Source organism: Apodemus sylvaticus, chromosome 18 (genome assembly GCF_947179515.1).
Source record: "Apodemus sylvaticus chromosome 18, mApoSyl1.1, whole genome shotgun sequence".
In the NCBI taxonomy this organism is placed as follows: Eukaryota; Metazoa; Chordata; class Mammalia; order Rodentia; family Muridae; genus Apodemus; species Apodemus sylvaticus.
Genome location: NC_067489.1, coordinates 59605233 through 59626957, shown reverse-complemented (window position 1 = coordinate 59626957; position 21725 = coordinate 59605233). Strand labels below are relative to the sequence as shown.

The 21725-nt window shown below is 37.5% G+C and overlaps 1 protein-coding gene across 1 annotated transcript in view; it reads left to right on the top strand.

Moving 5' to 3' along the window:
• Positions 1-12470: 12470 nt before the first annotated feature.
• The window catches only part of Anxa10 (annexin A10), an 84958-nt gene continuing 75703 nt past the window's right edge, over positions 12471-21725 (top strand). The window contains exon 1 of the mRNA XM_052162128.1: positions 12471-12701. Within this exon, the coding sequence (XP_052018088.1) occupies positions 12471-12701 (231 nt within the window). The remainder of the gene's footprint in view (positions 12702-21725) is intronic.

Sequence of the window (21725 nt, the reverse complement as noted above, 5' to 3'; positions counted from 1 at the left end):
TCAAAGAAAGAACACCAACCAAAGAGCTTCAGGAATATGAATGTAATAATGTATTGTATGCAAGTATGAAACTGATTTTAAAAATTAGATTGCAGGAAAGGAGCTAGTGAATTTCAGAGCCACTGGTTTATAGCATTTTATTCACAATTGGGTATAATGGTCCACAGCAGTTGCCAAGATACAGGTTTACCCAGAATAGGTGGCTGAATGAATGCAAATCACTCACTGTAGCACAACCAGGATGGAATTACTAGATTGCAAAAATACAAGTATATTCTGAGAAATGGGTCATTTAGCCTGTGGATAATCAAAAACTCATTTTCATATCTCTACTGAAATCAATGCTGTGCATGGGCAATCCTCTGGTCATTTCTGTCAGGTCTGATTTTATCAAAGGGATTAGTCCATTAGTACTCTCTTAAGCGCCTCACTCAGTGATGCTCTTTTAGAGCTGTGAACAAATCTGTTAAACTGTTCAAAGGCAAAAGTAAAGAACATAACTTACATAGAAGTGAAACATTGTCTAAATTTGCCTTTTGTCTTAAATGGCTATTTAAGAGGCAGCTAAAATGTGGAGAAAATAAACAACTTATATAAATTGCAATAATTCTAAAGATCCTCTTGAGTTTACACTTGCAGTAAACATATGGTAGATACTACTATACACATTGTTAGAGGCCTTTTGTGATTGTTTCTGCAAGCGCAGTCACTGGTAAAAATGGGGGAGGGGGAGGGGTAGCTCTGCTTGGCTACTTAAAATGATATATCATGATGATAAATAGTTCAAATTATTCAAAAGAGAGGAAAATGGTGTTAAGAGGTTGGAAATTTTAACTTAATGTGAATTCAATGATTTAAAACAGCATTTACCAAGAGGAGATAGATGGATAGACAGACAATGTAATAAGTTACCATATACAAACAAAGCAGTCATACCATGACAGTTCCCTAAACTGTTGAGAGCTATGACACTTTCTGAACTTCCCTAGCCTTAATAGATTATTTAAATTGTCCCTGTTGTAAAGAAAAGAATTTTTAATTCTGTCAAAGTTGGTGCCAAGTATGATATAGTAGAGAGGTGAAGGGTGTGAGTGTCCCTGACTAAGTGACCTGGTCATCTGGATCTGGCTCCTTGTCCAGCAAAAGGTCCCAATCTGTTTAATCTAATTGAGGTAAAATGACCCAAGTGTGTGAAGGAGGCTTAATCAGAATGCTGGACTCTGGTCCCAATATAATATGACTCAAAAGTAAATGATAACAGGCAGTCTAATTGAAGTACTTGAGCAGCTGCTTCGGATGTCAGGTAGAAGCACTATGTTAAGTACAGAGGTGCATACTTGTCTCACCCTGCAGAAATGGGCTCTAGCTATCAGACTTGCCGCTTTGAAAGACTCTTAGCTGACCTAAATGATTGAGAAAAATTTGTTCTGAAAGTCTATTCTTCGCCATCCTGTAATGGAGCATAGAAAATGGGCAACTTTAGAATTATGTAAGCTTACTCAAGTGGCTAATTTAAAACAATTAAAGAATAGTGTGGAATGGGCTAGGGTTGAATACATGAGGTGTATAAAGAATTCTGGGGGGGGGGAGATCTTTTAGATGAGGGTATATCAGTATCCACAAACTCCTTGCTTAATGGCCTGCGAGCAAAGCTGATGAATCCTTGAGAATCACTTTACATTGTAGAGATATTAGTAAATAATACCATGTGACAAGCAGAGTGCTGTATTGTATTAACTATTCAAGCTGTGCAGAAGCAAAAAGAAGCTATTATTCTGCAACCAATTTGGCTAATGTCTTTCTTTTCATCTCTACTTATAAAGAAATTAAAAGTAAATCTGCATTCACCTGAAATGAATGAAACCACACACATTTCTTATGTTCCCTGCTTCCTATCATGCCTGATAAGATGTGGCAGAGCTTGATGCAATGGAAATTACTGTAATTCATTGCATTAATAAAATAATATTTATAGATTGAGTTGAACACAAAGCCAAACTGAATTATAAATGGTCATTAATCATATTATCCCAGAGAATGGCCGATTAACCTAACTACAGTACCAATACCCAGAAAACTGGTAAAACTACTAGATAGTTTCTAAACAGGGATTCCTTCAACAAACAAATGTAAATTATTTTCTGCTTTTTAATCAAAGTAGCAAAGTATGGTTTCAGAATAAATTACACAGAACTTATGGGACATATACTTGCTGCTACTAAAAAGTACATATGTGTATGTATATGTGTGTATGTTTTACATGTACATATATGTATGTATATATGTGTTTATGTATATATGCATATATGTATATGTGTACATGTGTATATGTATTATACATGTACATATATATGTGAGTATGTATATGTGCACATGTATACACATGTATATATGTATATGTATACATATGTGTATATTATATAGCTATATAAGTATATGTATTCATGTGCATATGTATATATAGAAAGATATGTATAGTATATGTATTTATGTATATGTGTATATGGATATATACACATGCATTGTATACATATATGTATATACATATATGCATACAAGTATATATGTGCATATGTATATATGTATATTTCTATATGTGTAGAGATGTGTGTATGTGTGTATATGTATAAATACTTTATTGGTATTTCAAAGAAACATGACAAAACAGCAGGTTTTGTGACTAAACCACACCGTCCAACCCCCTAAATATGCTTTTCAAATAAATTTAAAAGTGTCTCATAAACTTCAGCCAAGAGGACTGGAATATTTGGCAAAAGTCCGTTACTGACACCCAGAGGTAACTGCAAGCAGTTTCAATGGTGAAACAATATTAGAGCATTAATGCAAGCACAATTTCCCTGTTCTAAATGCTACATTAAGTCACACCACCCCCCAAGGCCCAATGGACATGTCTGAAGAGCAGACAGAAATAATGTAAAACAGGAGACAAGGGGAAGAGCCATGGAATTCGATTCTTAACTTAAATACCAATCATGAGTACACAGGCAGCTGTGCTACCTGAACACGACTAGGCCATGTTGTTGTACTGCTTCCTGGAGGAACTATGGTCAGTTAATGGTTGCTGGGGTCGTCACATCATTTTCTTCAGTCACACAGCCACTGGTAAGTAGGACAGGGGCTAGTTGAGAAGAAACTCAGCACAAGAGGGAGGAGTCAGAGATACATAATTATGTAAAATTGCATTATATGTATGTGAAATTATCAAAAATTAATAAAAAAATAATGGCTACTGTTATTTGACTTTTAGTTCAAACTGTTTCTTTTATAGAATTCTATAAACTGTTTTTGGAGTTGACATATTCTGACTATCATGTGTTTGTGAGATACTGTGGTACATGTTTCCCTGTGCTGGCTTATATCACTAAATACATCATCTGTGTCATCAGTGTGGTCTCAAAAGTCAGGACTGTATTGGATTTTTGTGCTTGCTCTTTTAATTTCCTTCATGCATTATTTGACCCCTCAATTTGTTTTCATATCTTTGCCCACTCTAAATCTTCCATTTCTATTTTTAATATTCTGCTTAGTAATTCTTTGAGATGGCCATACAATGTATGTTGAGTATTGTCACACACGCGCACACACACACACACACACACACACATATACACACACACATACACGCACACCCTACAGCTCCTCAAAACCCACCATCTCGGCATTAGCTTCTATCATACCCACTTTTAAATTTTCTTCCCCAGAGCCACATGGCTTGAAGTCTATTCAGCCTACTACGTGGCGGGTCATTTGAGAAAGCTTACTCTCCTTCTCCAAGCAGCAACAAATGCCAATAGCTCCACAGCCATGGGTAAGCTTCTGTTTGTATTGAGTTTGCTTGTGATACGGTCAGAATCGCCTTGAGTGAGTTCATCCATGGAACTGTCCTGTTGTGTCTGAAAAACTGTTTTCTTAAAGTTATCCTCCACTTCTTTCTCTTACTATTTCTTCCCAAAGTTCCTTAAATCTTTGGGGAAAGTGTATGATAGTTATGTTCGATTTATGGCCGAGCATTGCACAGTCTAAAGCACTGAATTCTGAGCAGCTGAGAGTCTCTGTGTCAATGGCCATCTACTCCAAAAAGAAACTTCTCTGGTGAGAGGTCAGAGGTGCATTGTTCTATGGGTATGGCTATAAGTCACTATCAGTGCTATGTCCAATTAGTAGAATAGGCCCTGGCCTAGCACGTAGGGCCTATCTAGTCACATATTCTTTTTAGATATATCTCCAACAATAGGTTAGCTGTACGTATTGTATGCTATTGTATAGAGGAGTGATTCTATTTTTTAAGATGTGTGTGTGTGTGTGTGTGTGTGTGTGTGTGTGTGTGTGCACTCCACCCACATGTATGCCTGCATGACAGAAAAGAGGATCAGATTCCATTATAAATTGTTGTTAGCCACCATGCGGTTCTGGGAATTGAATTCTAGACCTCTGTAAGCACAACCAGTGCTCTTAACTACTGAGCCATATCTCTAGCCCTAAGTGATTTTATTTTCAATGTCCTCAAAAGCAAGACTCTTACCCTCAATAGCTTAACTAATTTATGTCTCTTGTTTTTTCTCCATAGTCTCACCAGAATTTTTATTTTTTTTTTATTTTTTTTTTTTGTCTTTTGAGTATTACCAATTCTAACCAGAGTGGCAACTTATTTTCTTGTTCTTTCCTTGGGCATCTCCCTGATGATTGGTGATGCTCAGCACTTTCATAGACTCGTTGGCTCCTTCTGGGACAATTGGGAAGTGTCGATATAGGTCTATTGCCCATTTTAAAACCAGAATATACTGGTATCAAAAATTTTAGTTTGTTTTATAGTCTAGATATTTTTATTCTGGATATTAATCCCATTTTCATCTTTCTTCATTCCATTGACTGTATCCTTTGATGATCAAAGATTTTTAAGTTTAATAAAATTTCCTGGGTCTATTTTGCATTACTTTCTATTCTTGAATGCTGGTGAACAAAATCTTTTCCCACTCCAATGTCCCGACAGTTTTACCTGTTTTCTTCTAAGTGCCTTCATGCTTGTACACATAGCACAACATTGTGTCATTTCAGGTTGGTTCCTGTAAGTGGCGACATGTATTAGTTTAGTTGTTCTTCTGCATAGAGAAACCCAGTTTCACTGAAGGTCACCATTGCAATGATTCCTCTTTCTCTAATGAGCACTTGTAACATCGTCATGAGAATCAGTTGGCTCTATGTGCCAAAAACTGAGAAAGCCACCTGCCATTCCTTTGATGAAGACGTCACCTATTCTATCTTAGATTGTAAGTTTGATAAAAGGTAAAAATCAAGGCTGGAGAGATGGCTCAGAGATAAGAACATTGACTGCTTTTCAGGAGGTTCAATTCCCAGCATTCACACCATGGCTCACAACCATCTGCATTGGGATCCAATGCCCTCTTCTGAAGACAGAGAGTGAGTATTCACATACATAAAATAAATAAGTACATCTTTAAAATAAAAAGTAAAAAATCATTACTGACCTTTTGTGACATCAGGTGTGAGATCTCAATTTTTGTAAGTTATTTCTGCTCTTTTTGTTCATATGTCTGTTACTTCTTTGGGTTCCATTTACATGGAATATTTTTTTCTATCTCTTGTCTTTTACCCTATGAGTATCCTGATAGAGGAACTGTGTGTATTGTTAGCAGCATGTCCCATTTATTCAGGACCTTTAAATTACATAATGAAAGACTTTTCCGTTTAAGGTAATTATGAGAGTTAAGCTCCTGTAGTTACTACTGTGTTACTTTCTTTAGCTGCATTGTAAGCTCTTTTCACTTTCTCCTTGCTTTAAACGCTTCCTCTGTGGGCAAATGACTTTTTTTCAGTTGTATATTTTGACAGTAGCTTATTGCTTTTGCTCTGTGGATCATAGACTCATATTCTGTAGTTACCATGTGGCTTACAAAATGTTGACTATAATAAGCTACTTTGAGATGATAGGAATTAAGAGAAGTAAAGAAAGAAAAACATAGATAGGTTCAAAACTACATGTGGAAGAAAATAAATACATACAAAACCCATATATACACTGTTCATCCATCAAGAAAATTCTTGGTGTTCCGTTTCACATCTTTGTACATAGTCCATCTCATAACATATGAATATCACTTTTTAATTTTATTTTCCTTCATTTTAATCACACTATCTTTATTAGATTCTACATTTTTCTACAGTTATTCTTTCAATTGAATATTCCACATTTAATATTTTCTTCGTGCCCATCTGTCTTTTATTTTGAAGTGCTCCCTTTAGTATTTCTTGTAGGAGGTGGGTTCTCTCAGCTTTTGTTTCTGTGAAAGTGTCTTTTTCTCTACTTCTTGTATAGCTTTGCTATGAACAGTATCCCAATTGGCAGTTTCTGTATAGCTATACTGTTAAGAAACATTCCTTCCCACTCCCTTCTGGTCTGAAACGTTTCTACAGAGGAGACTGCTCTCATGTAAATTATTTAAAAAATATATCTTTTATGTATTATATCTTTTTTTGCTACTTCAAAAATCTACTTATTGTCATTTTCATTAATTTATTTATCTTTTCATGTTATAACCCAATATCAGCCTCTTCCTCTTTTCTCAGAACCCTAATGCAAGTCAACCCTGAATCAAAATCTCAACACAATTCTTTAAAGTCATGGACAGAGCAATTCTCAAATTCATCTAGAAAGGCAAAAGAACCCAGAATAGAGAAAACAATTCTTAACAATAAAAGAACAGCTGGGGGAATCACCATCCCTGACCTCATAAAAACTGCAAGGTATTAGTACAGAGACAGACACATTGATCAATGGAATAGAATTGAGGAACCAGAAATAAAATCACACACTTATGGATGTTTGATCATTCACAAAGAAGCCAAACATATACGATGGAAAAAGAAAGCATCTTCAATAAATGGTGCTAGTCTGTAAACTAGCTGTCTGTATGTAGAAAAATGAAAATAGACCCATATATGTCATTTTACACAAAGCTTAACTCCAAATGGATCAAGGATCTCAACATAAAACCAGATATACTGAATCTAATAGAAGAAGCAGTGGGAAAGAGCCTTGAACACATTGGCATAGGGGGAAATTTCCTAAACAGAATTCTTTGTGTGTGTGTGTGTGTGTGTGTGTGTGTGTGTATGTGTGAAGACACATTTTCTTTTTTTTTAATTTTTTTTATTCGATATATTTTTTATTTACATTTCGAATGATTTCCCCTTTTCTAGCCCCCCACTCCCCGAAAGTCCCATAAGCCCCCTTCTCTCCCCCTGTCTAAACAGAATTCTAATAGCTCATACCCTAAGATCAAGAATTCATAAATGGGACCTCATGAAACTGGAGAGTTTCTGTAAGGCAAAGGACATAGTCAATAAGATGAATTGACAACCTTCAGACTGGGAAAAAAATCATCACTAACACCCCTATCTGATAGAGGAATAATATCCAAAATATATAAAGAAGAATATATAAATATGTAATGATGCTAACCACCAAAAATTCAACCAATCAAAAAATTGGGTATAGAACTAAACTGAGAATTCACAACGGAGGAATCTTGAATGGCTAAAAAGCATCTAAAAAAATGTTCAAAGTCCTTAGTGACCAGAGAAATGCAAATCAAAATGACCCTGAGAATCCACATTATACCAATCAGAATGGCTAAGATCAAAACTACAGGTGACAGCACATGTTGGAAAGAATGTGGAGAAAAAGGAACACTCCTTCATTGCTGGAGAAATGGGATTGCAAATTGGTACAAGCACTCTGGAAATCAATCTGGATGTTCCTCAGAAAGTTGGAAATAGATCTACCTGAAGACCCAGCAATGTAACTCTTGGTAATATACCCAAAAGATGCCCCACCATGCCACAGGGGAGCATGGTCCACTATGTTCATAGCAGCCTTGTTTGTGATAGCCAGAAGTAGGAAACAACTCAGATGTTCCCACAACAGAAGAATGGATACATAAAATGTGGTTCATTTATACAGTGTAATACTAATCAGTTATTAAGAATAAGGACATCCTGCATTTTGCAGGCAAATGATGGAACCAGAAAATATCATCCTGAGTGAGGTAACTCAGACCCAAAAGAGCATGCATGTCATGTATTCACTAAAAAGTGACTATTAACCCCAAAAAAGTAAAAAAAATTAATCAAGATAGAGTCCATAGAACTCAAAAAGGTCAACAAGCTGAAGGGCCCAAGTGAGGACTCCTTAGTCACACTTGGGCAGAAGAAAGCAATCACAAGTGGGAAAGGGAGGGAGGGAGGAAGGGAGGGAGGGAGGAAAGGAGGAAGGGAGGGAGGAAAAAGGGGAGGGAGGGACATAGGATGGGGTAGGAGGTAGAGTGGAATCTGATCTGGTATAGGTGAGGGGAAAGATCTGAAGCCCTGAGGGCCAGCAGAAGAATGGAAACAGGCAACCTCAGGAGGTATGAGGTTGGGGGAAGGGGACCCTCCAGAATGCACCAGAGACCTGGGAGGTGAGAGACTCTCAGGACACAGAGGGGGGATCTTGGATGAAATGCTCTACAGTGGGTTGAGGAGACTTATAGAGCCCACCTCCAGCTGGAAGACAGGCTATCAAGTGAGGGAGGGGGTTGCCATTCCCCTGTCAAAATCTCTGACCCATAATTGTTCCTGTCTGAAAGAACTGCAGGGATGAAAAGGGAAAGAATCCTGAGGAAAAGAAGGTCCAACAACAGGCCCAAAGTGGGATCCAGCTCAAGGGGAAGTTCCAAGGCCTGATACTATTACTGAGGCTATGATGTGCTCACTAAAAGGGACTTATGACTACCCTCCAAAAGACCCAAGAGGCTGAAAGAGTCAGATGAAGATATTTGTACCCATCCAAGGGACAGAAGCTGCAGAACCCTGTGGTTGAATTAGGAAGAAACTGGAAGAAGCTGAGGAGGAAGGCAACCCTGTAGGAGAACCATCAGTCTTCTCAATTAACCTAGACCCCCCCATGATCTCTCAAACACTGAACCACCAGACAGGGGATAGGGAGGAGATATGGGATATGGAAGAATGGGAGAGTGAACTGTAAGGGGAATAAAATCTGGAGAATAAATAAATAAATAAATAAATAAATAAATAAATAAATAAATAAATAAATACAAGATTATTAAAAAGAAAGACAAAAATAATTATTATTTTATTTATTTACATTCCAAATGTTACACCTTTTCCCGGTCCCCCAACCATGATCCCATCCCCCTCCCCTTTACTTATGAGAGGGTTCTCTCCCACCTACCCACCCACTCCCACCTCACCCTACTAGCCCCATTCTCTGGGACATCAAGTTTCTACGGATTAATCTCATCATTTCCCACTGAGAACAGACAAGAGAGACACCTGCTACATATGTAGTGGGGGCCATGGGAACAGCTTATATACGCTCTTTGTTGATGACTTAGTCTCTGGGAGCTCTGAGGGGTCTGGGTTAGTTGATAACTCTTGTTCTTCCTGTGGAGTTGCAATATGCTTCAGCTCTTTCAGTCCTTCCCCTAATTCTTCCATAGGCGTCCCTGACTTCATCCCAATGGTTGACTTTAACTATCTGCATCTGTCTTTATCAGCCATAGTGGAGCCTCTCAGACGACAGCCATGACTGTCTACAAGGCTCTGTCTGCAACTACAACATGGCGTCAGTAAGAGTGTCAGTGTCAGAGTTTGGTGCCTGCCCACCTTCTAAGTTGGAGTGGTCTCTGGATGCCCTTTCCTTCAGTCTATGTTGCATTTTTTGTTCCTAAATTTCCTATAGACAAGAACAATTCTGGGTCAGAAATTTTGAAGATGGTTGGGTGGCCAAATGTCACAAATGGGGGCAATGTCTAGCTACTGAAAGTGGAAGTCTCCTTAGGTTCCATCTCTCCACTATTGAGAATTTCAGCTAAGGTCATCTCCATTGTGTCCTGGGGGGCCTCTCATATCCCTAGTGTTTCTAGATGTTCTCTCCACTCCCCACCCCCTACAGCAGCATATTTCTATTCATTCATCCGACCTTCTGAGTTCTCTCCGGTCTCCCTCACACCTTTTTTCCCTCCCCCTCCCATCCCAGGTACCTCTTTCCCTCTGCCTCCAGTAATTATTTTGTTCTCCTTTCTAAGTGGGATTGAAGGATCCACACTTGGGTGTTCCTTCTTGTTAAGCTTCATATGATCTGTGAGTTATATCATGGGTATTCTGAAATTTTGGCTAATAACCACTTATCAGTGATTACATACCCTATATATGTCCTTTTGTGTCTGGGTTACCTCAGTCAGGAAGATATCTTCTAGTTCTGTCCATTTCACTATAAAATTCAAGATGTCCTCATTTTTAATAGCTGAGTAGTATTCCATTGTGTAATGAACCACATTTTCTGTATCCACTCTTCAGCTGTGGGACAACTGGGTTTTTTTCCAGCTTATTAACTTTCACCTCTAGGTCTTTATATTTTGGAAATAGGGCCTTAACATTATAGTCCAGGCTATCCCTAGGCTCACTGTGAAATTCATGCTAGCTTCTAATTCATAAAATCTCTCCATTTCAGCTTTCTATCTATTTTAGTTTTTTTTGGGGGGGGGTTAGGATTCTCTGATAAAGGATTAAATGATTTAGCTGTGTCTTCTTTAATTCACTGAGTCTCATTAAGACAGCTATTTGAATGCCCCCACAGGAAAGTACACTTACTGGTTGCAATGTGCCAGGTTTCACCAGTACAGAAGAGTTTCCAGGCACTGTGATACAGTTACTTCCTGTCCTGATTCTTCTATGAATAAAGTCTGCTACTTATGCTGGGAGGTTATGGCTCTCAGGCTAAAAGTCTAAGTTTGGTCAATAGGGAACGATCTTGAAATAAGAACTTAGAGGTTCTATCCACTGTTGAGTTGTCTTATGACAACCTTATGACTGTATAAACTTGTATGAATTCCCTTTCTCTCTGGCTCACTGCTAGGATTTTGGGGGTAACAATACCAATGGCTGTCTCCTTTCTGTCTTCCACAGCATCTTTTCTTATTATGCCATACTAAGTATTATGGTTTTCATTGTGGTGGTGGTGGTCGTTGTTTTCCTTTTTCGCTCTTATAAAGTTAATTTGTTACATAAATAACTACTTTTATGTTTCTGTGAGATGCCCACTGGGGTCATCTTCCTCAGTCATTCTCTTGCTGCATGTATGAGATTTGTTGAACCGGATATAGGAGAAAAATGTAATTAAAATTAAAAAATTCAATATAGCTAGATAAAAGAAGCTGAACATGGGCCTCCACATCAAGCAATTTCTCATAAAATTGAAGGTCTCCAAGTACTATCTTGGTTACAGAAATAGAAACGAAGGTGTTTACACTAATGCTCACAGCCAAACATTGAATTGCATGTGGAGTCCTCAATGGAGGCGTTGGAGAATGGAATGAAGGAGCTGAGGGGCTTTGCAGCCCCATGGGGGAAGCAACAGTGTCAACAGGACAGACACCCTCCCCCAGAGCTCCCAGGAACTGGACCACCAACCAATGAGTACACATGGAGGGACCCATGGCTCTAGCCATGTATGTGGCAAAGATTGGCCTTGTTGGACATCAGTGGGAGGAGCGGCCCTTGGTCCTATGCAGATTCAGTGCTCCAGTGTAGAAGAATGCCAGGGCAGGAAGGAAGAAGTGGGTGGGTGGGGGAGCACTCTCATAGAGGCAGGAGGAGGGGATAAGGTTTTCCAGAGGGAAGACCTGGAAAGGGGATAACATTTGAAATGTAAATAAAGAAAATATCTAATAAAATAAAAAATAATTCCCTAAGGAAAGCTTATTGAATAAATGACAGTTTGGTCTGTCATGAAACATTCTGTGTGAATAATATGGACCTTCATATGTGAGCCTACTATGTTCCTGGTCTCTCTTTCTCTGCTGTACTGTGTCCTTAGTATTATTTGTGAAAATATGAGTAAAAGTAGCATTACAAGGATTTGAACAAGTTATATTTAGCAACATATACATGTTAACCTCAAAAATTAATAAATAAATGCCTTATACAACATTGTTTTATGCAGCAATTATCTGCATAGAATTTTCATATTTTGTGATATTTATATGTATTGCAGAATAATAAGCACACCTGGTTCATAGGTTGTGCAAATGATTAAACTAAATCACAAAATATTTAGAACAGGAAATATTTAGACTGTGACATTCAGTGCTTAAAATAGCATTTTTTTAATTACTGAAACCACAGCATCATTGTGATAGTTCATGTAAGATCCTTGACATTAAAAACATGCATTTATTATTTACTTAGGGTCACACATCATAATGGAGTTTTGAATTATATTTTCCAAGATGTTTCTTCTATTAATAAAACATTATGTGTGTAACTTTAATTTATTCAAAGCCTACTTTTAATGATGGTTTTTAATACTTTCACCTCCCTTCTAGCCTACCATCCATGAGAGGTAAAAGGAAAGAAAGGATACAGGGGAAATGGATCTGTTTAGAAACGGTTCTTTGGAGCCAGTGGAAGTGGACCTGTTTAGAAATGGTTCTTTGGAGCAAATACCATCCGTGTGGTCAGGAAATCAGCAGTTCAGCTTACAGGTCAGCAGCGGGAGCTCAATCAACTTGCAAACACTCATGTGTACACCAGCAGTCCAGTTCGGTAGAGTTACGATAGCAAGCATGAATCAGCAACAGTGGCATAACCTAGCAGAGACAGTAAGGCCTCAGCCAAATTGGCACGAGTCAGCAGGAGAGACCAGGAAGGATGTCAGGAAAAGTTCTCTACCGTGACTCTCTCAGTGCGGCAAAGATCAGTGAAGACATGAGACCACAAACATTGTACAGCTAGCTCTATGAGCAAGCCAAGGTCAGCCTCCATCACTGTCCTTTTTATATTTCCTCTAAACATCATGTGCCCTCTACAAGACTTACCTCAGCACTGACTGTATACTGTCTGTATCACCTGACATCACTCTGACAATCAGCCCAAGTCCATAGAAGCAGTAGAAACTGGAGCACACTACCAGAAGTTTTTTGGCGCATTTCTCTCTGTGGAGTCCCAACAAATGGAGTTCAACTATGCAATGCAAGGCAAACCAATACATGTGTGTCGTTAGTGAAAATTCCTTCATCATGGGTCCTTTCATGTGCTTGCTTAAGAGAACTTCCTTTCGCCTGAGTCCACTTCAACAAAACATTCCTTTACATGTTTGCCTTAGCAAAAGACCATCCAACACAACTGACTTTTCAAAGAACCCTTAACTTTCCACTTCATATGTACATGATGAAAACAGATTATTTTCATAGTACAAGAGCTCTTTTCTCTGATTACAAGGAAACTCAGGCAAATGTGTTGCTCTTCTTCCACATTAAATCCCTAAAAACATATTCTTTCCTATGACCAGAATTCTGACCTGAAGATGTTGCAAAATACAAGACTAAAGCATGCATAAATCCAAAGAAAAATAGGACAGAGAGACACTCAATGCTACTTTACAATATGCTTTTATTTTAACATTAAGATATCCCAAAAGCAGTAATATTCAACAGAACAATTTAGCACAAATATTTCTTAGTCCTTAAACAATACTATGATTTCTGATGCTTATGAAATATAAGCAATTACTATTCCAACACTTTGAATTTTGTTTCAAATTAATATACATGACTAATAAGGCAAAATTTAATTTTCAAAGTGGGGACAATAATTTTATAGTAAGTTAACCTTTTCTTTGACTTTTAATTAAATTTCCATCTATAGGGATTTAAAAATATTATTTGGACAATAATAAAACTGGTTTGTTTTATTGCTTTAAAATGGAAAAGGTCAATGCAAATTCGTAATGAGAATGAATCACAAATGAACTTTAGAATATCACAATATGTGCAAATTTTATGAATAGACGCTTTAAAACACATTTGGTTCATTTACTTACACCATGGATACTTATGTTTTGAACACAGAGTTAGCTGACATGCCGCTTGACATTTGGCAGCAATTATTTTATTAAAAAATTGTAGTGACCCATTTTCCTAAATGCAATAAAGTCTATAATTATAAATGATGGTACAAGTCAAAAAAGATAATCTTTGCCATTTTTCTTTAGAAAGGACTTGAAATATAGAAATACTGAGGCTAAAATGATTACCAGCTAAGTTGATAATATGAGCATTTTAATGTTCTTTAAAGAAAGAAGTAATAGGCTGTGGTGATCTAGCTTTGGTGTATATGCTCACAGGTGACTTACTGGTTATCAGAGGTGAAGACTGCTATAAGAAAATAAGCTCACCAGGAGATAGACTGATAGAGTTATCAATGTGGTTGGTGGTCACACTCCTGTCTGCAAGTTCAGGCAAACAAACACTAGTTGCTTAATGTTTTAAAAAAATGTAAAACTGCTTTGATTGTAATTGTAAACAGAATCAATGATTTTTTCTATACTTTCAGATTATATTTTAGTGGTAGAAACACATTAAAAATATCAAAAATAAAATTTTAATTAGTTAAAATATAAGGAAAACACAGAATGAGTTAGATGTGTAAGTGTAAGTATAATATGCAATACTAAAGCAGAAGATATAAGCAGTAAAATCCAAATAGAACTAAGCCTGTGATACTTAAGGAGTTTGTATTAAGGATTGTATGCTCTCAGCTTTGTCTAGAAGAGAGAAGGACTAATCCACATTATTTAAAAAGATGCTAATCACTCTGGGGGAACAGCAAGGTTAGTGTTGTGAGAGAAACCCTGATTGAAGGGAAAATCAAGTACACCCACGTGTAGAGAGTGGGTGTCAATAATTGGAAGAGTTTTCTGTCAGGAAAGAGAATGTTAAAATGGACTCTGTGAATAGAGAACATGGCCCCAACAGAATTTGGTTCCTGGATTTCTGTTTGGTTGCTTGCTTTTGAAATCTTGGTCACTCAAGACTTAGAACTACTGGAAATAAGATAATATGGTGATAAATACTGAAAAAATCACCTAAGAATTGATGGTCTTGGACAAATGAGATAGCATGATTAAGACAAGTGTATGGTTGGAGACAGCAAAAGAGGGTCAAGAAGGACAAGATAATGAACAATATTTGATATTCATAGTCCAGATACTGGTGATATCTATTGATATTATTAGTACATATATTATTAAATATGTTATACAATACATTATTATAAAATAATGTTAATATACTATTAGTATTGACAAAATAAATTTACATTCAGATGACAATTTCTATTTATGGTTATAGCATAGAAATAACTTTCATTCTACTCAGGGACATAGTGTCCACCATTTTGGAAAACCAGTGCTATTTAATGAGAATTTATCTTTCTCTCAGAAGTTGATTCTGATTGACAGAATTATAAATATATATTTATTTCCAGAATTATAAACTAATATATTTCCAATTATGAAGTGAAATTACTAAGATTTTCACCTAAAAGTTATAAGTGATTGCACTTTTGTCTATTTGTCTAGGTTTTGCACAAGACTTAAAGAAAATTAAGAAAAATAAATTTTAGGAAGCAAATAGAGGTATTGGGACCTGTATCTAAGCATATCTTTTTTTCAAGGAGATGCATTTGTGTAAAGACCCAATGTGAGAATGTCACAATGACAAGCAAGACAGCAACTAGAGACCAGTCCACTTTTAAAAAATACATTACCTGCTGCCTACTTGAATGTGTGTACTCCTGTACCATGTGCAAATGGAGTAACAAAGTAGCACCTCATATTGGCTTAGAATAATAGAAGAAAGTTTGGAGCCAGAGCAGAAGTGGGAAACTGGGTATCAGTTCCTAGAGACAAAGCACAGGCATTAGGCTATCACATGCTATTTTATTTGTGGTTTCTATTGTTGTTAATATATACCATGATCATAGCAACTTTTACAGAGGAAGACACTTTATTGGAGCTGGCTTACACTTCAGAGGTTTAGTCCATCATTATTGTGGAACTGGCAGAGTACAGGATTCCTGTACAAGTTATGGTGATGGAGAGGTAATAAGGAGTTCTACATCTTGACCTTAAAGCAGCAGAAAGAGACTGTGTGTCACCATGGGTGTAGCTTGAGCAAATATAGGACCTCAAAGCCCACTTCCACAGTGACACACTTCCTCCAAAAGGTTACACCTACTCCAATAAAGCCACACCTCCTGATACGGTCACTCCCTTTGGACCAGGCATTCAAACACCTGAGTCTATCCAGCCATACCTATTCAAATGACCACAATACTGACTATAAAAGTGTCTAAAAGGACAAAAATTAACAGAGAACTGAATACAGAAAAATGGAAACAAGACAAGGAGAATAATAGGTTTAAGTAACAAAATTAGAGAAACTAATCAGCTAGTGAGAGTAGGGAAAGATCAAATCCAACAGTCCCCACAAGAGTGCAGCAGTATCCAGGGTTTCCATGCTTAATACTGCTTACACCCCGTGCTTTCAAAACAACAATCATAGAGCTTTAGATCCAAATCCTAACTGTGTCCATGTGTGAACTTATGAGAAAATAATCTTAAGTTCGGTTGGAAGGGATGAGAAAGAAAGTTGAAAACATGGGAAGGCAAGTTGAAGGTGGTGAATATGTTCACATTATAGTGCATAAAATTCTGAAAGATCCCGGGAAGAGACCCTGAGAGACCATGTCTCACAAGCTAAGGCCCAAAGCTCCTGAGAAATGGCACCTGAGATTTACCTCTAGCTTCCGCATACATATTACACATCTAGCATTGATAAGCAAAAATAGGAAGGAAGGAAGGAGGGAAGGAAGGAAGGAAGGAAGGAAGGAAGGAAGGAAGGAAGGAAGGAAGGAAGGAGGGGAGGGAGGAAGGAAGGGAGGGAAGGAGGAAAGAAGGAAGGAAGGAAGAAATGAAGGAGGGGAGGAAGGAAGGAAGGAAAGAAGGAAGGAAGAAAGGAGGAAGGAAAAAGAGAAATTGAGGGAAAGAAAAGAGGAAAGAAAAAAGAAAGAAGAGAAAGAAAGAAACAAAGAAAGAAACAAAGAACGAAACATCAGCACATAGGCAGGCAAGAGAGAAAAAGGAAGGAAGGAAAGAAGGAACAAACAAAGGAGGGAAGAGGAAAGAGAAATGAGGTCATATGAAGTCATAACAACTGGGTATTCTCAGCGAAAATGATGTTATTCTATAGAAAATATAATTAAAATTAAACAGATATCTTATTCAAAAGTATAACTATAAACTTAATTTACAATGCACATTATGACTGTAGAAGGGAAATATCTTTTTAAAGCAAAGAAAAAAGTAACAAATAAAATTATTAATTGAATTTTACCTGGCTAATGATTTTTGAATGTGTTCATAAGACCCATTTCAAAAATGAGAAACTGTCTTACAAAAGAGAGTTGTTATAAATAAAAATGATTAAGAGTGTAGGTTCAGAACTTATTTTTAAATTTTTCTTCCTGAACCCTTGTTTTCTGACCTACTGGCAACTGCAGGATCAGGGCCAGGGGTGGGGAGGTCCACTAGAATCCAATGGACCATTCCAAATCAGTGCCAGACAAGTATCCTAGTTAACATGAAAATGTCTAAAACAAACCAAAGAGCAATAATGAAGAAAAGTAATCTGCAAATTTATACAGAGAGAAGCAGAGGTGGATTTAAGAGATGAGGATAAATAGAATACACTATTGTTATGCAAGAAATCATCAAAGAAGAAACTTAATGACTTAAAAATCGTGTTGGAAAACTGCTGATACAATTGATTAGCAATGCTGCAGACTAGATAGTTGAAAGTAACACTTTGACCCGGCAACAAAAGAAAGATGATTTTCATGCTCTTTTTTAAAATTATGTATTTATTTTTATTTTGCGTGTGAATGTTTTGTCTACATATATGGTTGTGCACTGTATAGAAACCTGGTGCTCACTGAAGTCTAAAGAGGTCATTGTACCCTGGTTCTACAGGATCTGTTAGAGAGTGTTGTGAACTGCTGCATATGTGCTGGAAATAGAACCTTGGACCAACACAAGACTAGGGAATATTTGTAACTGCACAAATTTTCACATAATAATAATAATAATAATGATAATAGTAAGGCATTTACAATGCAATAAATGCTGAAATTAAAATTCAAGATAAATTTAATAATTTACATAAGAGCATGTAAAAATGTCAATTTAGTATAAAATATTAAACTGCAAATTAGAGTCACACTGGGATACGTTTACACTTGATTTATTTATGTGTTTGGCTGTTTCCTGCATGTATGTCTCAGGGCACTATGTGTGTGCCTGATGCCTGTGGAGGCCAGAAGAAGGTATCAATTCCCTTGTAACAGGAATTGTAGAGATCTTTGAGCCACAATGTGGGTGCTGGGAATAGAACTCTGGTCATCTAGGAGAGCAACAGTGGCCTTTAACTGCAGATCCCATCTCTCCAGCTTCTTTGTACAACTTTTGTTTTGTTTTGTTTTGTTTTTTCAACATTTCACAATTATTTAAAGCAAGATTCTTAGTGTTTTAAAATAGTACCAAGTCACTAAGTCCCAATATTTAAATACTTCCTTTGATTACATATCTAATATAACTTAGAGAAGTACTGCTCATACATTGACCCAGGCCTGTGATGTCACATTTGTTTCAAATGTGAAATGAGTTATAGTACAAATCTTACATTAATAGCTGAGCCCTCCAGACAATGAACATAAGGGAAACTGGGGAAACTGACTCAAGATGGAGGGAAATTAATAAGTTTGGTGTTGGAGAGATGGTTCGGTCATTTAGAGCACAGACTGCTCTTGCAAAGGACCTGGGTTTGGTTCCTGTTGCAGAACATAGTAAAAAAAAAAATAAACCTACCAACCCTGTGGGGGTCGGACCATGCTCCTGCACTCCCTTCTACCACTGCCAACTCTCTGGAGCTAGACCCTGCTGTGCCTGATTACAGTGTTCCCAGCTCTCGTCCGCTTGTCCCTGGCACCGCTAGTTCTTCCTCAACCATAAATCCATGTACTTGGAGACCCCATATCCCAGTAACTAAGTGGAACTGCCAACCTCATGGTTACATATCATAATACCCAGTAACCTGGTAAAATCAAGACACCTATAGCTTAATTAGCAATCAGATTTATCTATCAATAAAATCACAATTAACAACATGCCAGTCCAATAATTTCTGGGCCAATTGATAATGATAAAAGTCAATTAATACCTTTAATAGCAATTGATCTAACTGGATTTCTGACGGGGTTGAAAAACTACAGAGGGAACTAGTGGCTCCCAGACAAGTAAACTAGTGGCTCCCAGGACAAGCGAGCCAGATGCTGTGGGGGCTAGCTGGAGAGAGTTAATATTTCCAACAACATATGGCACCCAACGTGGGACTGGGCAAGTATCCACTAAAATTTAAGATCATTACCCTGAGAGTTAGAGTTTTATTTTATTTTATTTTATTTTATTTTATTTTATTTTATTTTATTAACTGAGTAACTGGGTAGTGCTAAAAATAAGTCACGTGACTCAAGCTGAGGATTTTAAACAAAGAAACTGCTAGCAGTGCTGAGGACCCTGCTGTGGGAAATTACAGGCTGCTCTGAGTTAGGAAAAGAATGAAGTTGGCTGCTCTAGGCAAAGAGCCAAAGAGAAAGATGGTATAGATTGTTTAACCAGCCACATAATACTCATATGAATTCTGCTAATGTGGGCTCCATGGGATCTTGGGTGTTTTTCCTGCTTGGCAAGATAGAAAAGGCCTAAGTACAGGCACATACTGTATCTTAATTTACTTCATTTGCTTTAGATTGTTTTGATTTTCAAAGTGGGTATGATTTCGAGTTTTGTGGTTATATTATTCCTCTGGGAAAGAGGTCTAAATAAAGGGTTTTCTGGTTAATGGCTCAAGGATATGCTGATTTGGCGAAAAGGTTTTGTCTTTGTGTTTTTGGAAAAGGTGATTAAGGTATTTACACTGTAAGGCTCAGGAAGCTTAACTCACTGGTGACCCCCTGAGTGAACAACATGGACACAGGAATCGATGCAAAAAGCAGGAGGAATTTTATTTAATCCAGAATGCTGGGGCTACCCTGCACAAGGGGAGAGAACAACCACACACAGCCCATGTAGCAGGCCTTTAAACAGTCCTCAGGGCAGCCGCCATTAGGCACAATGTGATTGGCAGAACAGTGCTACTTTTAAACTAATTGGTTGTTAGGGAATTGGAGGTAGGGGGTCCAACAGTCTCTGGGCCTCCCCTAGCTGCAGAGTTTTTCCTAGCCCTGTCATCTAAGGAATGTAAATTAGCCTCTCTCTTCTGGGAGGGGCAAGTCTTCCTTGACATTTCCAAAGTTCCTCAGCTGAACCTTTCAACAATGTCCAGAGGTTTTGTTGTGTGTGTGTGTGTGTTTTTTTTTTTTACATTTTTATGAGATATTTGCTTTATTTACATTTCAAGTGTTATCCCCTTTCCTCATTACCCCTCCAAAACCCACTATCCCATCCCCTTACCCCCCTCTTAACAATCCTCCTTCCACTTACCTGACCTGGCATTCCCCTACACTAGGGCATGGAGCCTTCACTGGACAAATGGCCTCTCCTCTTCTTGATGTTGGAAAACACCATCCTCTGCTACATATGTAGCTGGAGCCTTGAGTCCCTCCATGTGTACTTTTCAATTGGTGGTTTGGTCACTGGGAGCTCTGTATTAGTTGGTACATATTATTGTTTCTCCATGGGGATGCAAACCTCTTAAGCTTCTTGGGTCCTCTCTCTAGCTCCTCCATTGGAGACCCTATGCTCACTCTATTGGTTGGCTGTGAGCCATGGGTATTTTGATCCCCCCTCTAAGAAGGATCAAAGTATCTGAACTTTGGTCTTCCTTCTTCTTGAGCTTCATATGGTCTCTGAGTTGTATCTTGTGTATTCTGAGCTTTGGGGCTAATATCCATTTTACAGCCAGTACATAGCATGTGTGTTCTTTTGTAATTGGGTTACCTCACTCAGTATATTTTCTAGTTCCATCCAATTGCCTAAGAATTTCATGAATTCATTGGTTTTTGTTTTTGTTTGTTTTTTTGTTTTTGTTTTTGTTTTTTTGTATTTTCAGCCACATTTGTTTATTTCAGAATTCATTGTTTTTAATAGCTGAGTAGTACTCCATTGTGTAATTGTGCCACATTTTGTATATCCATTCCTCTGTTGAGGGACATCTGGGTTCTTTCCAGCTTCTGACTATTATAAATAAGGCTGCTATGAACATAATCGAGCATGTGTCCGTGTTACATGTTAGAGCATCTTCTGGGTATATGCCCAGGAGTAGTATAGCTGGGTCCACAGGTAGTACTGTGTTCAACTTTCTGAGGAAGCACCAAACTGATTTTCAGAGTGGTTTTATCAGCTTGCAATCCCACTAGCAATGCAGGAGTGTTCCTCTTTCTACACATCCTCTCCAGCATCGGCTGTCCCCTGAATTCAGTTTCTTACTAAGCTGAAGTCATAATTTCTTAAATGGTATATAATTTATTTTGATACAAAATCAAGGGCTTAATTTGCATAAATTTCTTCTATTGATACAGAATTTTGTAAGTAAAAGGATTAGACCCAGTCCTTCTATAACTGTTATTTTAATCTAATCTGAGATGTTTAAGCTTGTGAGTTTAGCAAATTTATGGCTCTGAGTTTATTGTTAGGATATTTTCAAGATTTTAATTAGAAATAGCTGAGAGTAGTTAATGGACAACTTTCCAGATTACTTTACATAGATAGCTGGTTTTCGAAAACATCA